The 18,481-nt window shown below is 48.3% G+C and overlaps 1 protein-coding gene across 3 annotated transcripts in view; it reads left to right on the top strand.

Annotated features, from left to right (window-relative positions):
- Window positions 1-18,481, top strand: part of scarb1 (scavenger receptor class B, member 1) — a 128,912-nt gene continuing 110,431 nt past the window's right edge. For all 3 annotated transcript variants that reach the window (XM_070888205.1, XM_070888206.1, XM_070888207.1), the window contains exons 1-2: window positions 1-153; window positions 1,142-1,275. In XM_070888205.1, coding sequence (XP_070744306.1) covers window positions 1,168-1,275 — 108 coding nt within the window. In that variant the 5' untranslated portion in view covers window positions 1-153; window positions 1,142-1,167. The remainder of the gene's footprint in view (window positions 154-1,141; window positions 1,276-18,481) is intronic.

Genomic DNA, 18,481 nt, shown 5'->3' on the forward strand with positions numbered 1-18,481 from the left:
AAGTCGGAAATGCTGAAGCCAGGCGGGGAGCCGGGACGAGTGAAGGAGACAGTTCTCGCCTCCTGGACTTGTTACAATGTTAACCTGCAGGCAACTCTGAAAAGTGCATCAGTTGGGCTGGTCCCTGAGAAACATCGCTTCACATCACCAAAGGTCCCAGAGCGCAGGGGGTCCCGGTCCCGGTCCCGCACTGCTCGGGAGTCCCGGGGATGGGGGTCCCGGGGAGGGGGCTGGACTGCTCGGGAGTCCCGGGGATGGGGGTCCCGGGGAGGGGGCTGGACTGCTCGGGAGTCCCGGGGAGGGGGCTGGACTGCTCGGGAGTCCCAGGGATAGGGGTCCCGGGGAGGGGGCTGGACTGCTCGGGAGTCCCAGGGATGGGGGTCCCGGGGAGGGGGCTGGACTGCTCGGGGGTCCCGGGGAGGGGGCTGGACTGCTCGGGGGTCCCGGGGAGGGGGGTCCCGGGGAGGGGGCTGGACTGCTCAGGGGTCCCGGGGAGGGGGCTGGACTGCTCGGGAGTCCCAGGGATGGGGGTCCCGGGGAGGGGGCTGGACTACTCGGGGGTCCCGGGGAGGGGGCTGGACTGCTCGGGAGTCCCAGGGATAGGGGTCCCGGGGAGGGGGCTGGACTGCTCGGGAGTCCCAGGGATGGGGGTCCCGGGGAGGGGGGTCCCGGGGAGGGGGCTGGACTGCTCGGGGGTCCCGGGGAGGGGGGTCCCGGGGAGGGGGCTGGACTGCTCAGGGGTCCCGGGGAGGGGGCTGGACTGCTCGGGAGTCCCAGGGATGGGGGTCCCGGGGAGGGGGCTGGACTGCTCGGGGGTCCCGGGGAGGGGGCTGGACTGCTCGGGAGTCCCAGGGATAGGGGTCCCGGGGAGGGGGCTGGACTGCTCGGGAGTCCCAGGGATGGGGGTCCCGGGGAGGGGGCTGGACTGCTCGGGGGTCCCGGGGAGGGGGGTCCCGGGGAGGGGGCTGGACTGCTCGGGAGTCCCGGGGAGGGGGCTGGAATGCCCGGGGTCCGGAGGATTGATAAGATTCTGAAGCCAAAGCGGATCGCCACTTACTCGGTGACACCTGTTTAGTTGCCCTAAAATAATGCAACGTTTTTGTTGCTGACTATTAAATGAAAGTCTGTGCTCCTTTGACAGCGACTCTGACTCCAGCACTGGGCGATATGAAGGTCCGGCCGGTGGTGCTGGCGGTGGCCGGAGTTTTGCTGGCTGTATCCGGCACCGTCTTGTTGTTGGTCACTCCGGCAATCGTGGACCGACAAGTGGTGGCGGTGAGTGCCGGGCTGGCGCTCGCTTTTTGCTCATTTCTCGCGGCTTCAGTCACAGCGACTTTCAAATTCTCGATTTTAATTTTCCTGCAGATGTTTATCTTTAGTAAGAAACATGAATTTCAAGATCGTCACGATCAGTATGTAATGGTCCATTTGGATCATTTGTTCCTCAATTTCTTTTAAGTTGCTCACCAGAGAGTTGTTGGCAGGTACACTCCAAGCTGGCCTTTGGCTGTCTCCTGGCGGGTGCTGCTCCACAGGCTTCTGTCTAAAATACTTGGGTAATGAGTTAACTGCATTTGTACTTTTTAAAAATATTTTTAAAAAACATTTGTTCTTGAGATACGACTGACTTGGGCAGGGTGGCTCAGTTCTTATCTATCTCTAGTTGTTCAGTGAGTCTCCTGTCTCCTTTGCTTATCTTAGCTGGTCCACACCTCAATAAAGAAAGACTTGCATTTATATAGTGCCTTTTCATGACCATCATATGTATCAAAGTGCTTTACAGCCAATGAAGTACTTTTGGAGTATAGTCACTATTGTAATGTGGGAAATGCAGCAGCCAAATTGTGCACAGCAAGCTCCCAAAAACAGAAATGTGATAATGATCAGAGAATCTGTTTTAGTGATGTTGATTGAAGGATAAATATTGGCCCAGGACACCGGGTATAACTCCCCTGCTCGTCTTCAAAATAGTGCCATGGGATCTTTTACGTCCATGAGCGGGCAGACTGGCCTCGGTTTAATGACTCATCTCGAAAGACGGCACCTCCGACAGTGCGGCGCTCCCTCAGCACTGCACTCGGAGTGTCAGCCTAGATTTATGTGCTCAAGTTTTTGGAGTGGGACTTGAACCCACAACCTTCTGACTCTGAGGCGAGGGTGCTGCCCACTAAGCTACAGCAAAACCCAATGGCCTCCATTTCTTAAGGGCTCTGTGAGGCACTCGGTTGAAAGACTTGCTGCACAACTTGATGAATGGGATATAAGTGGGTTCCCCTGAGTCTGAATCTGCTCTAGTTTGTACTGGAACTAAATCTGGCTTGCTCCATTCTGCTAAGTAATTGAGGTGAACACTCTTCCTTTGTAATGTTTATCCTTGCTTTCTTGTGGATTTAAAAAGAAACAGTTGTGCTCTAGAACATCATCATAGGCAGTCCCTCGGAATCGAGCAAGACTTGCTTCCAGTCTAAAAATAAGTCCTTGGGTGGCTGAACATTCCAATACGAGAACCACAGTCCCCGTCACAGGTGGGACAGATAGTCGTTGAGGGAAGGGGTGGTTGGGACTGGTTTGCAGCATGCTCCTTCCACTGCCTGCGCTTGATCTCTGCATGCTCCGGGCTCTAGAACATCAAGGATATGTATGCCTAAAGAATGCCTCATGCCTCTAGAGGAGTATAGGGCTCAGTGCTGGGTCCCTGGTTTTTTGTGGTATATAATCAATGCCTTGGACTTGAAAGTTGGGGGTATGATTAAGAAGTTTGCAGATGACACTAAAATAGGCTGTGTGGTTGATAATGAAGAAGAAAGTTGTGGATTGCAGAAAGATATCAATGTACATAACATAAGAAATAAGAGCAGGCCATTTGGCCCCTCGAACCTGCTCAACCATTCAATAAGATCATGACTGATTCTGGTCCTGGCCTCAACTCCACTTTCCCGCCTGCTCCCCATAACCCTTGGTTCCCTGATCATTCAAAAATCGGTCTATCTCCATCTTTGAATATATTCAATGACCCAGCCTCCACAGCTCTCTGGGGCAGAGAATTCCAAAGATTCACGACCCTCCGAGAAGAAATTCCTCCTTTATCTTTGTTTTAAATGGGCGACCCCTTATTCTAAGACTATGTCCCCTAGTTCCAGATTCCCCCACGAGGGGAAACGTCCTCGAGATCCCTCACAATCTTATATGTTTCAATAAGATCATCTCTCATTCTTCTAAACTCCAAGGTGTACAGGCCCAACCTGCTCAACCTTTCTTCATATGACAACCCCTTCATCTCAGGAATCTACCTTGTAAACCTTCTCTGAACTGCCTCTAATGCAAGTATATCCTTCCTTAAATAAATGTACTGGTCAGTTGGGTGGAACATTGGCAAATGGAATTCAATCCGGATAAGTGTGAGGTAATGCATTTGGGGAGGACTAACAAGGCAAGGAAATACACATTAAATGGTACAACACTGAAAAGTGTAGAGGAACAAAGGGACCTTGGAGTGCAGGTCCACAGATCCCTGAAGATAGCAGGCCAGGTAGAGAAGGTTTAAGGCGGCATATGGAATACTTGCCTTTATTAGTCAAGGCATGGAATACAAGAGCAAGGATGTTATGCTTGAACTGTATAAAATACTGGTTAGGCCACAGCTGGAGTACTGCATGCTGTTCTAGTCACCACATTACAGGAAAGATGTGATTTGCACTGGAAAGGGTGCAGAGGAGAGTTACAAGAATGTTGCCTGGACTGGAGAATTTTGGCTATGAGCAAAGATTGGAGATTCAAAAGGATAGTATGCAGATACAGCAAGTGATCAGGAAGGCCAATGGTATCTTGGCCTTTATTGCAAAGGGGATGGAGTATAAAGGCAGGGAAGTCTTGCTACAGCTATGCAGGGTATTGGTGAGGCCACACCTGGAATACTGCGTGCAGTTTTGGTTTCCATATTTACGAAAGGATATACTTGCTTTGGAGGCAGTTCAGAGAAGGTTCACTCGGTTGATTCCGGGGATGAGGGGGTTGACTTATGAGGAAAGGTTGAGGAGGTTGGGCCTCTACTCATTGGAATTCAGAAGAATAAGAGGTGATCTTATCGAAACGTATAAGATTATGAGGGGGCTTGACAAGGTGGATGCAGAGAGGATGTTTCCACTGATGGGGGAGACTAGAACTAGGAGGCATGATCTTAGACTAATGGGCCGCCCATTTAAAACAGAGATGAGGAGAAATTTCTTCTGAGGGTTGTAAATCTGTGGAATTCACTGCCTAACAGAGCTGTGGAAGCTGGGGCAATAAGAAACTTTCTATTTCTGTCTTAAATTTATTCAAACGATAAGGAGTTATGGGGAGCGGACGGGGAAGTGGAGCTGAGTCCATGATCAGATCAGTCATGATCTTATTGAATGGCGAAGCAGGCTCGAGGGGCTGTATGGCTGACTCCTGCTCCTATTTCTTATGTTCTTATGCTAGGTCTGTTTTCTTTGGAACAGAGATGTCTGAGGGGAGACCTGATTGAGTTGTATAAAGTTGAGGGGCCTGGATAGAGTGGATAGGAATCACCTGTTTCCCTTGGCAGCGGGGTCAGTAACCAGGGGGCATAGATTTAAAGTAATTGGGAGGGAGGTTTAGAGGAGATATGAGGGGAAATTTCTTCACCCAGAGGGTGGTGGGTGTCTGGAACTCACGGCCTGAAAGAGTGGTAGAGGCAGAAACCCTCACCACATTTAAAAATACTTGGACGTGCACTTGAAGTGTCGTAACCTATAGGGTTACGGACCAAGAGCTGGAAGGTGGGATTAGGCTGGGTAGGTCTTGGTCGGCCGATGTGGATACGATGGGCTGAAATGGCCTCCTTCCATGCTGTAAATTTCTATGATTTTATGACTCCTATTCACCTACCTTTTTGAAGGACAACTCCAAGGTAGTCATCGGTTCCAGGAATTATTCTCCAAGGAGATTGCCCCTTTCTCTTCAACCCCCTTTTATAGAAGCTTTTAAGAATTTAAGAACATAAGAAATAGGAACAGGAGCTGGCCACCTGGCCCCTCGAGCCGGCTCCGCCATTTAATAAGATCATGGCTGATCTGATCATGGACTCAGCTCTACTTCCCCACCCGCTCCCCATAACCCTTTACTCCCTTATCGCTCAAAAATCTCTATCTCTGCCTTAAATATATTCAATGACCCAGCCTCCATAGCTCTCTGGGGCAGAGAATTCCATAGATTTACAACCCTCTGAGAGAAGAAATTTCTCCTCATCTCAGTTTAAAATGGGCGGCCCCTTATTCTAAGACTATGTCCCCTAGATCTAGTCTCCCCATTAGTGGAAATATCCTCTCTGCATCCACCTTGTCGAGCCCCCTCATTATCTTGTATGTTTCAATACGATCACCTCTCATTCTTCTGAACTCCAATGTGTACAGGCCCAACCTATCTTCATAAGTCAACCCCCTCATCTCTGGAGTCAACCTTCTCTGAACCGCCTCCAATACAAGTATATCCTTCCTTAAATACGCAGACCAAAATTGCACGCAGTACTCTGGGTGTGGCCTCACCAATACCCTGTACAGTTGTAGCAGGACTTCTCTGCTTTTATACTCTATCCCCCTTGCAATAAAGGCCAATATTCAATTTGCCTTCCTGATTACTTGCTGTACCTGCATACTAACTTTTTGTGTATAGAAACATAGAAAACAGGTGCAGGAGTAGACCATTCGGCCCTTCGAGCCTGCACCGCCATTCAATGAGTTCATGGCTGAACATGCAACTTCAGTACCCCATTCCTGATTTCTCGCCATGCCCCTTGATCCCCCGAGTAGTAAGGACTACATCTAACTCCTTTTTGAATATATTTAGTGAATTGGCCTCAACAACTTTCTGTGGTAGAGAATTCCACAGGTTCACCACTCTCTGGGTGAAGAAGTTTCTCCTCATCTCGGTCCTAAATGGCTTACCCCTTATCCTTAGACTGTGACCCTGGTTCTGGACTTCCCCAACATTGGGAACATTCTTCCTGCATCTAACCTGTCTAAACCATCAGAATTTTAAATGTTTCTATGAGATCCCCTCTCATTTTTCTGAACTCCAGTGAATACAAGCCCAGTTGATCCAGTCTTTCTTGATATGTCAATCCCGCCATCCCGGGAATCAGTCTGGTGAACCTGCGCTGCACTCCCTCAATAGCAAGAATGTCCTTCAAGTTAGGAGACCAAAACTGTACACAATATTCCAGGTGTGGCCTCACCAAGGCCCTGTACAACTGTAGTAACACCTCCCTGCCCCTGTACTCAAATCCCCTCGCTATGAAGGCCAACATGCCATTTGCTTTCTTAACCGCCTGCTGTACCTGCATGCCAACCTTCAATGACTGATGTACCATGACACCCAGGTCTTGTTGCACCTCCCCTTTTCCTAATCTGTCACCATTCAGATAATAGTCTGTCTCTCTGTTTTTACCACCAAAGTGGATAACCTCACATTTATCCACATTATACTTCATCTAAAAGTAACCCCTGGTGGCGTAAACGAAACAGTATAACAGTACAAAAACTGGCCCGTCCTAACAGGTCCCATCGCAAATTAAGACAACTAAGAAAACAACACACACTGGTAACGTACAGGGTATAATTGGATTTGTCCAACAAATCCCACCTTACACTCACTATCATCACACGCAGCACCTCCCCACTAAACCCCTAAGGCTTGGTTTGGGACACAGAACACCCCTCGCACTCGATTCGGTGGGCTTAACGGTGCGTGGGCTTCGATATTGCTCACCCAGATTATCTGTTGGCTTACTCGCTGCTTCTTCCTTGGGGAAAGCTTCCTCTTCTGATTCTGTGCCTCCATTTCAGCATTCAGGTCCTGGTCCCGAAGGTAGAGTAGCGAGGCTCTTGGTCCCTCATTGGTGGGTTTCCTCTCCGTCCCAGACAGAGTGCACTGTTCTTGAAGTGAAGAGAGAGAAATGGCAGCAAACATTACAGTCCATGCTTCTTCCTGCCAAAATAGAGTATTTCCTTTGTCTGGGGTGATTGCCTGAATGGCCCATCATCTTATGTTACTGTATTCTGCCAATGGCTCCTGATGGAGTCTGCGTCCTCTGGGTCTGGGACTTAACGGCAATTCTTTGTTCAGTTTCCCACCTTTTGGGGCTGTCTCATCCAGGTAATGATGTCAATGGCCGTTGATGGGTTTCTGCTTGGCACCCGATCTTGGGCTAAGCGGTTTCCTATTACTGAACAATCTGGCTAATCGCCTGCGATTAATTTTCTCCTGGCCATTGTTGCCCAGAGACCTGGGTCTGCTCCAGACATTAACACAAACAGGCTGCTGTCTTTTCAGCAAACAATGAAACACAACCTGTCCAAAACTCCCAATCTTTGGGGAACAGTAGTGTCCAGCATGTTCTTTAATAAAAACTTTCTGGCATAAGCACTTTGTCCAATATCCTTCAATTTGTTCCTGGGGCCTGCGCTGATGCTTACACAGCTGAGTGGAATCAGGAGTGAACTCTGCCTGGGAAAAAATTACAGAGGGATAAAGGAGGATGGATTTATTATTTGTATCCGATGCAGATGAGAAGGGGATGATCTTTGGTCAAGATAACATGGTCCTTCAGTCATGCAGAAGCCAGGTTTGAAGGAATGATGACTAGTAGCACAAATTAAATGGAGGAGGTCCACCATGATTCCCAGTCATGTACTTTGGCAAGCGTTCTTTGACTGGGACGGTGTTCAAATTGAGGATTGGGATTGAGGTAGACTCTAAAATTCGCAAGTGTTATGATGTCATCTCTGATTTCATCCCCTAAATTTTAACAGTAACCATAGCTTGGGGTTCTGTTGAAGTGCAGTATTGGCAATTTGAGGTCTTGCACTCCATTTGAACATGCACAGACAGCAGCAGTTTGTTTAAATGAATATGGCAGTGGTGGGGAAAGTCTATGGTTCGGACTAGGAAAGGGAGAATAGAATGACTTGTTAATTTGGATCCAGTAGACATTGTTCCTGACGGAGACTTTGCTGAACACTCCAATCCTTTGTATATTGTACTTAGCTCTATTATTAAAAGTTAATCAGGTTTGCGTTATAGTTCTCAAAAGTCACATCAGTTTTCTTGTTACGGGTATTCAACATTTCTGTTAACCAATGAATAATGTTTGCCCGATGGACATGTTACACGGAGAGGCGATCCCTCAGTGTTAAACAAAAATAAACACTTACATTTAAATAGTACCTTTCATATCCTCAGGAAATACCAGAGCACATTACAGCCAGCCTTGACAGGGTAGATGCAGAGAGGATGTTTCCCCCGGGCTGGGGCGTCTACAACCAGGGGTCACAGTCTCAGGATAAGGAGTCATCCATTGAAGAAGCTGCTCCTCATCTCGGTCCTAAATCAGAGGGTGGTGAATCTTTGGAATTCTCTGCCCCAGAGGGCTGTGGAGGCTCAGTCATTGAGTATATTCAAGACACAGATCGATAGATTTTTGGATATTAACAGAATCAAAGGATATGGGGATAGTGCAGGAAAGTGGAGTTCAGCCATGATCTCATTGAATGGCGGAGCAGGCTCGAGCAGCAAAATGGCCGACTCCTATTTCTTATGCTGAGATCGCTGAGCTGCTTCGATGCACATCCCTGATTTTCATCGCTCCAACATTGTCAACCGTGCCTTCAACTGCCTGGGCCCTAAACTCTGGGATTCCCTCCATAAAACCTCTCTACCTCTCTCCAGTTAAGATGCTCCTTAAAACCTACCTCTTTGATCAAGCTTTCGTTCACCTTGTCCTAATATTTCCTTATGTGGCTCCTTGTCAAATTTTGTTCTGTGATCGCACCTGGGATGAGCCGTGGGCCATTTTACAATGTTAAAGGCGCTATATAAATGCAAGCTGTCGTTTGTATAATTCAAGGTTGGATTGAAAAGTGGATGCAGGAAAAGGGGGATTGAAGGATATGGAAACAGCAGGTAAATATGATGAGTATTTACTTGTCCAGAGGGCAAGTGCTGACATGGAGTGGATGGGCCAAATGTCCTGTTTGTGTTGCACCTTCTTTGTGAAGAGGGAAAGATTATTTCCTCTGGTCAAGGGGTCAATGACAAGAGTTCATAAGAACAAAAGAAATAGGAGCAGGAGTAGGCCATTCGGCCCCTCGAGCCTGCTTCATCATTTAATAAGATTATAGCTGATCTGATCTTCTACCTCAACTCCACTTTCCTGCTCGATCTCCATAACCCTTGATTCCCTCAGAGTCCACAAATCTCTGCATTGAATATACTCAACAACTGAGTATCCACAGCCCTCTGGGTCAGAGAATTCAAAAGATTCACCACCCTCTGAGTGAGTGAAGAAATTCCTCCTCAAATGGGCGACCCCTTATCCTGAGATTGTGACCCCTGGTTCTAGACTCTCCAGCCCGGGGGAAACAACCTCTCAGCATCTACCCTGTCAATCCCCCTCAGAATCTTGTATGTTTCAATAAGATCACCCCTCACTCTTCTAAACTCCAGAGAGTATGGGCCCATTCTACACAATCTCTCCTCATAAGACAACCCTTTCATCCCTGGAATCAGTCTGGTGAACCTTTGTTGCACCATCTCCAAGGCAAGTACATCCTTCCTTAGATAAAGGGACCCAAACTGTGCACAGTACTCCAGGTGTGGTCTCACCAAGGCCCTGTACAATTGTAGCAAGACTTCCTTACTCTTATACTCCAACCCCTGGCAATAAAGGCCAACATGCCATTTGCCTTCCTTATTGCTTACTGTACCTGCATGCGAGCTTTGTGTTGCTTGCACAAGGGACACCCAAATCTCTCAACACCAGCATTTAAAAGTCTCCATTTAAAAAATATTGTTTTTCTATTCTTCCTACCAAAGTGAGTAACCTCACATTTCCCTGTTATACTTCATCTGCCACCTCACTGCCCACTCACTCAGTCTCTCTATATCCCTTTGCTGACACTTTGTGTTCTCCTCACAGCTTCTGTCCCACCGAGCTTTGTATCGTCACCAAACTTGGATACATTGCACACGGTCCCTTCATCTAGGTCTTTAATATAGATTGTAAATAGCTGAGGCCCCAGCACTGATCCTTGCAGCGCCCCAATAGTTACAGCCTGCCAACCTGAAAAAGATCCATTAATCCCGACTCTCTGATTTCTGTCTGTTAACCAATCCTCTATCCATGCTACTATATTATCCACAATTCCATGAGCCCTTATCTTGTGTAATAATCTTTATGTGGCACCTTATTTAATGCCTTTTGCAAATCCAAATATACTATATCCACTGGTTCCCCTGTATCTACCCTGCTAGTTACATCCTTGAAAAAAACTCTAATAAATGTATTAAACATGATTTCTGTTTCATAAAACGATGTTGACTCTGCCTAATCATGTTATGATTTAAGTGCCCTGATTCCACTCCCTTAACAATGGATTCCAGGTTTGTTCCTACTACTGATGCCAGGCTACCTGGTCTGTGTGCCCCCTTTTCTCTCTCCCTCCTTTCTTGAATAACGGGGTTATATTTGCTACCTTCCAATTCGCTGGGACCATTGTAGAATCTGGTGAATTTCGAAAGATTAAAAATCAATACATCCACTATCTGCAGTTACTTCTTTTAGTACTCTAGGATGTAGGCCTTCCGGTCCAGGGCATTTAGCGACTTTTAGTCCAATTCATTACTCTAGTACTTTTTCTCTCTCTCTTAATTTCATTACGTTCCTCACCCTCATTAGATCCTTGGCTCCCTGCCATTTTTGGTAAGCTTTTTGTGTCTTCTGTGAAGACACATGCCATTTCCTTATTTCCCCCATAATAATTTATCCTGTTTTGGTCTCTAAAGGACCAACATTTACTTTTGCTGCCCTCTTCCTTTTTACATACTGGTAGAAGCTCTTACAATCTGTTTTTATATTTCTTGCTAGTTTTTCTCTTTTCCCTTTTAATCAATTTTTAACCACCCTTGGCTGGTCTCTGAAACTCTCCCAATCCTCATGCTTACTACTATTCCATGTAACATTTATAAGCTGCTTCTTTCAGTCTAATGCTATCCTTTTCTATGTTTCTATGTTTCTATGTTAACTCTTTAATTAGCTCCGGGTACATCACTTTTCCTGTGGAGTTTTTGTTTCTAACTGGAATGTATTTTTGTTGAGAATAATGAAATATTTATTTAAATGCTAGCCATTGCTTATCTACCGACATCCCTTTTAATCTATTTTTCCAATCTATCTTATCCAACTCTCCTCTCATACCTATGTAATTGATTTTACTTAAGTATAAGACTCCAGTTTCAGACTTTGGCAAGTCACTCTCAAATGTAATGTGAAATTCTATCCTATTATGATCACTCTGCCCAGAGGGTCCCTTACTATGAGATTGTGAATTAACCGTGTCTCATTACACACTACAAGATCTAAAATAGCCTGTTCTCTGGTTAGTTCCATGACGTATTCTAGGAAACTTTCCCGAATGCATTCCATGAACTCATCCTCCAGACTACCTTTGCCAATTTGATTTGTCCAGTCTGTATGAAGATTAAATTCCACCGCGCTTATTACCTTTGTTACAAGCTCCTACTATTTCTTGATTTAATATTCTGTCCAACGATACAGCTACTGTTAAGGCGCCTGTATACATCTCGCCGTAGGCAATTAGTCCCATACAGCAGAGCCTGGTCTCCAGTCATCGTGGACCCCCTTGCCACTGGACCAAGACCTTGCTCAGCTAAGCCCATGTGGTAGCTGGTGTGCAACGGCCACCCCACGTTAAAAGAACTCGCGCACAGGAATCTTCCACCCTTCAATATCAAGTTCGGGACCTGGAACATCAGGACCCTCATGGACAACTCCAACAGCAACAGGCTGGAACCCCGCACCGCCATAGTTGCCCGGGAACTCAGTCTCTTCGATGTCGACATTGCCGCCCTAAGCGAGACCCGGTGGGCAGGGGAAGGCCAGCTCAAGGACCGACTGTCCCACCTGTGACAGAGACTGTAATTCTCGTATTGGCCTGTTCAGTCACTTGAGAACTAATTTTTTTTAGAGTGGAAGCAAGTCTTCCTCGATTTTGAGGAACTGCCTATGATGATGATAATGATAGTGTTTTCTGCCCCTTGTTAATCCTTATCACCACCCATACTGATTCTATTTCCTGATATTCGGAGCCGAGATCCTGTCTCTCTCCTGACCTTATGTCATCCTTTATTATCAGGGCTACTCCCCTCCCACTTTTCCATTCTTCCAGTCTTTTTGAAACATCAAGTACCATGGAACATTTCGTTCCCAACCTTGGTCGCTTTTTGTATGTTGAAATCTCGACTCTCAATAAGACTCTGACACAATCAGCTCTGGTAGATGTTCCTTTAATACATTTTTTCCTTGCAGCAAGGGAGAGTCCCGTCCAGTCAAAGGCTAAGCGGACACTCCCTGTGGTACAGATTCACATTATATTTATACAGTAGCACAAACAAGTTATGGTTCCATCCTCCATCCTGTGTATTGGTTCTGCCTTTGCAGTCAGCGAAAACAGATGAAGGGTTCTCCAATCAGTTAATTATTACCACATCCTTGTCTGAGTTTTTACATATCTTTACAACCTTTATCTAGCCCTTCTAAGGTCTGGCATAGCAACAGACTATTGATAATACAGGGGAGCACAATGGGTGGTACTTATCTCAACAGGAGTCTCTCTGTTATCTGGTGGTTATGCCTCCGGCCAGGTGGGTTTGTTCAAGGTTCCCTCACCCATACAGACGGCTCCTGCTTTTCTTAATTAATCAGCTATCAGCAGTTGCAGTCAAGATTAGTATGTTTATGCAGAAACAGACTGTTTGCTGCAGAAGCTTCTGGGAGGATTGGGACTCCATTTTGTTTCATTGCAAAAGGGTACATGTAACAGTGTATGCAACTTTACAAGTACATTTCCACATGTAACCATGTCTCTGTAATGGTGATTAGATCAAACCCATTTAGTTCTTTTGTGCCATTAGTTTGTCTGTTATGAATGCTTCGTGCATTCAGATAAGGAGCCTTTAATTTAATTTTTTACCATTATTCCCTACACTATTAAACTCTCTCTCCCTTCCTGTCACACTCTGTTTATTTTGCCCAAATTGCTGCACTGCTCTATTGCCTTGACCGTTTCTCTTTAGATTTCTAAATGTCCCCTCATCTGACTCCTCCTTCCCCCGCCCCCCCCCCCTTTTTTTTAAGTTATTTGATTTGCAGCCAGGAGTGCGTTGGAGTAGTGAAGCCTCGAGGTCCCAGCCCGGTTTCAGTGAAGCCCGTCTCGACAGAACAGCTCCCTCTTTCCCCAGTACTGGTGCCAGTGTCCCGTGAATTGAAACCCTTTCTCCCACACCACTCCTTGAGCCACGCATTTAACTCTCTGATCTGCTTGACCCTATGCCAATTTGTGTGTGGCTCAGGTAGTAATCCAGAGATTATTACCCTTGAGGTTTGGCTTATTAATTTAGACCCTAGCTCCTCAAACTACCTCAGCAGAACCTCATTCTTAGTTCTACCTTTGTCACTGGTTCCTATGGACCATGGCAACTGGATCCTCCCCCTCCCCCTCCCACTCCAAGTCCTTCCCCAGCCACGGGGAGATATCCTTAACCCTGGCCCCAGGCAGGCAACACAACCTTCATCAATTTAAGATTATTGCTTGAGTGAGGAGAGATATTTGGTAATTCTTTTAGTTGGAGGATTTTTGGAGCATGGAATGTTTTGCCACCAGAAGTGGTTGAGGAAGAGACCATTGCATCTTTTATGGGGAAATTGGATAAATGTTTGTAGCAGAAGATGATGCAACACTGTGGGGCAGGGTGCGGGGCAGTAGGTCTTAGATTTGGAGTGCTTTAGTAAAGAGTGAGCATGGACATGATGGGTTACATGATCTTAATGAATGGTGGTGCAGGCTCAAAGGGCTGAATGGCCTATTCCAGCACCTATTTTCAATGTAAATGCCCTCTTGAGCTGTAAATTGCTGGTTGCTGTGGTTAGAAAATTAAAAAAAAACTGAGCACATAAAAACAATCTACAAAAGAATAGCGTGTATATTTCCACCTCCGTAACATCGCCCGTCTCCACCCCTGCCTCAGCTCATCCGCTGCTGAAGTCCTCATCCATGCTTTTGTTACCTCCAGACTCAACTATTCCAACACACTCCTGGCTGGCCTCGCACATTCTACCCGACATAAACTAGAGGTGATCAAAAACCCGGCTGCCCCGTGTCCTAACTCGCACCAAGTCCCACTCACCCATCACCCCCTGTGCTCACTGCCCTATGTCCTAACTCTCACCAAGTCCCACTCACCCATCACCCACTGTGCTCACTGCCCCGTGTCCTAACTCGCACCAAGTCCCACTCACCCATCACCCCCTGTGCTCACTGCCCTGTGTCCTAACTCACACCAAGTCCCACTCACCCATCACCCCCTGTGCTCACTGCCCCGTGTCCTAACTCGCACCAAGTCCCACTCGCCCATCACCCCCTGTGCTCACTGCCCCGTGGCCTAACTCGCACCGAGTCCCACTCACCCATCACCCCCTGTGCTCACTGCCCCGTGTCCTAACTCGCACCAAGTCCCACTCACCCATCACCCCCTGTGCTTGCTTAAAACCTCCCTCTTTGACCAAGCTTTTGGTCATCTGCCGTAATTTATTCTTGTGTGGCTTGGTGTCAAATTTATTTATTTTATAACACTCCTGTGAAGCGCCTTGGGACGTTTTACTACGTTAAAGGCGCTATATAAATACACGTTATTTCAGGAGTCTGTTAACGAGATATCTACTGCAAATATATTGCCGCTATATATTTGCTTCTGATGTTCAGCAGTTAAAATCTAACTGGTCAAAATCATTGGCAAAAGATCTAGAGGGGAGATGAGGAGAAATGTATGTCTTCATTCCGTTGTCAGGATCTGAAACGCTCTACTTGAAAAATGTGGTGGAAGCTGATTTCATAAATAATTTTAAGACAGAGTTACACAGGTACTGGAGGATGAGGAACTTGCAGGGTTATTAGGGGGGGGGGGGGGAAAACGGACTGAGCACAGACATGGTGCTGGGGGGGGGGGGGGTCGGACTGAGCACGGACATGGTGCGGGGGGGGTCGGACTGAGCACTGACATGGTGCGGGGGGGGGTTACGGACTGCGCACTGACATGGTGCGGGGGGGGTACGGACTGAGCATGGACATGGTGCGGGGGGGCGGGGTACGGACACAGCACGGACATGGTGCGGGGGGGGGGGAGGGGGGGAGGACTGAGCACGGACATGGTGAGGGGGGTACGGACTGAGCACGGACATGGTGCGGGGGGGGGGGGGAAAGGGGGGTCGGACTGAGCACTGACATGGTGCGGGGGGGGGGGAGTGGGGTACGGACTGAGCACGGACATGCTGCGCGGGGGGTCGGACTGAGCACTGACATGGTGCGGGGGGGGGGTACGGACTGAGCACAGACGTGGTGCGGGGGGGGTATGGACTGAGCACTGACATGGTGCGGGGGCGGGTACGGACTGAGCACGGACATGGTGGAGGGGGGTCGGACTGAGCACTGACATGGTGCGGGGGGGGGGTTACGGACTGAGCACGGACATGGTGTGGGGGGGGGGTACGGACTGAGCACGGACATGGTGCGGGGGGGGGGGTACGGACTGAGCACGGACATGGTGCGGGGGGGGGGGTACGGACTGAGCACGGACATGGTGCGGGGGGGGGTACGGACTGAGCACTGACATGGTGCGGGGGGGGGTTACGGACTGAGCACGGACATGGTGCGGGGGGGGGGGGTACGGACTGAGCACGGACATGGTGCGGGGGGGGAAGGGGGGTCGGACTGAGCACTGACATGGTGCGGGGGGGCGGGGTACGGACTGAGCACGGACATGGTGCGGGGGGGGGTACGGACTGAGCACTGACATGGTGCGGGGGGGGGTTACGGACTGAGCACGGACATGGTGCGGGGGGGGGGGTACGGACTGAGCACGGACATGGTGCGGGGGGGGAAGGGGGGTCGGACTGAGCACTGACATGGTGCGGGGGGGCGGGGTACGGACTGAGCACGGACATGGTGCGGGGGGGGGTACGGACTGAGCACGGACATGGTGCGGGGGGGGGAAGGGGGGTCGGACTGAGCACTGACATGGTGAGGGGGGTACGGACTGAGCACGGACATGGTGCGGGGGGTGGGGGGGAGGGGGGTCGGACTGAGCACTGACATGGTGAGGGGGGTACGGACTGAGCACGGACATGGTGCGGGGGGGGGGGGAGGAGGGGGAAGGGGGGTCGGACTGAGCACTGACATGGTGCGGGGGGTGGGGGGGAGGGGGAATGGGGTACGGACTGAGCACGGACATGGTGCGGGGCGGGGGGAGGGGGGTACGGACTGAGCACGGACATGGTGCAGTGGGGGGGTGTGGTCAGAGAACCGGCACAGACGATGGGTCGAATGGTCTCTTACATTTCTATGATTCTAGATGTTAATGTTTTGTTGCTTTCTGAAAATGGAAGACAATTCTTGTGGAGGACAGGATACGTGGGGTCGGAGCAGGCCTTGTCGGGAACTGAGGCACCCTGTAATAACAGATACAGAAGCCAAGGTATCTGGAGTAAGAGGCATAAAAACAACAATAACGTCTATTTATATAGCACTTTTAACACAGTGAAACGTCCCAAATGCTTCACAGGAGTGTTATCAAACAAAATTTGACACCGAGCCATATAAGGAAATTTTAAGACAGAAGACCAAAAGCTTGGTCAAAGATGTAGACGTTAAGGAGCGTTTTAAAGGAGGATAGAGAGGCGGAGAGGTTTGGGTAAGGAATTCCAGCATTTAGGACGTTGGCACCTGAAGGCACGGCTGCCAATGGCGGAGCGATTAGAATCGGGGATGATCAAGATGCCAGAATTAGCGGAGCGCAGAGATCTGAGGTTTGTCGGGCTGGATGAGATTCGAGATCGGGAGGGGCAAGGCACTGAAGGCCTCCTGTAATGACAACTTGAGGCTATTGTGTTGGAAGGCAATGCACATAATATTCGTCTGTGGAAAACTGTAAAAAATGATTTTAAATAATATCGAAGAAAATCTTTAGGATAATTTAGTTGGAATTCTCTGGCTATTCTGATTCTACAAAATTAGATAAATTGACATGGCCATATGGTTATTGGAACATTACATAGAAACATAGAAAATAGGTGCAGAAGTAGGCCATTCGGCCCTTCGAGCCTGTACTACCATTCAATATGATCATGGCTGATCATTCACCTCAGTACCCCTTTCCTGCTTTCTCTCCATACCCCTTGATCCCTTTAGCCGTAAGGGCCATATCTAACTCCCTCTTGAATATATCCAGTGAACTGGCATCAACAACTCTCTGCGTGCAGGGAATTCCACAGGTTAACAACTCTGAGTGAAGAAGTTTCTCCTCATCTCAGTCCTAAATGGCTTACCCCTTATCCTTAGACTGTGTTCCCTGGTTCTGGACTTCCCCAACATCGGGAACGTTCTTCCTGCATCTAACCTGTCCAGTCCCGTCAGAATTTTAGATGTTTCTATGAGATCCCCTCTCATCCTTCTAAACTCCAGTGAATACAGGCCCAGTTGATCCAGTCTCTCCTCATATGTCAGTCCTGCCATCCCGGGAATCAGTCTGGTGAACCTTCGCTGCACTCAATAGCAAGAATGTCCTTCTCAGATTAGGAAACCAAAACTGAACACAATATTTCAGGTGTGGTCTGTACAACTGTAAGACCTCCCTGCTCCTATACTCAAATCCCCGAGCTATGAAGGCCAACATACCATTTGCCACCTTCACCGCCTGCTGTACCCGCATGCCAACTTTCAATGACTGATGAACCATGACACCCAGGTCTCGTTGCACCTCCCCTTTTCCTAATCTGCCGCCATTCAGATAATATTCTGCCTTCGTGTTTTTGCCACCAAAGTGCATAACCCCACATTTATCCACATTATACTGCATCTGCCATGCATTTGCCCACTCACCTAACCTGTCCAAGTAACCCTGCAGCCTCTTAGCATCCTCCTTACAGCTCACACGCTGTTTAGTGTCATCTGCAAACTTGGAGATATTACCCTCAATTCATTCATCTGAATCATTGATGTATATTGTAACTAGCTGGGGTCCCAACTCTGAGCCCTGTGGCACCCCACTAGTTACTGCCTGCCATTTTGAAAAGGACCCGTTTATCCCGATTCTCTGCTTTCTATCTGCCAACCAGCTCTCTATCCATGTCAGTACATTACCCCCAATACCATGTGCTTTAATTTTGCACACCAATCTCGTGTGGGACCTTGTCAAAAGTCTTTTGAAAGTCCAAATACACCAGATCCACTGGTTCTCCCTTGTCCACTCTACTAGTTACATCCTCAAAAAATTCTAGATTTGTTAAGCATGATTTCCCTTTCATAAATCCATGCTGACTTGGACTGGTCCTGTCACTGCTTTCCAAATGCTG

This window comes from Pristiophorus japonicus, chromosome 8 (genome assembly GCF_044704955.1).
Source record: "Pristiophorus japonicus isolate sPriJap1 chromosome 8, sPriJap1.hap1, whole genome shotgun sequence".
Lineage (NCBI taxonomy): Eukaryota > Metazoa > Chordata > Chondrichthyes > Pristiophoridae > Pristiophorus > Pristiophorus japonicus.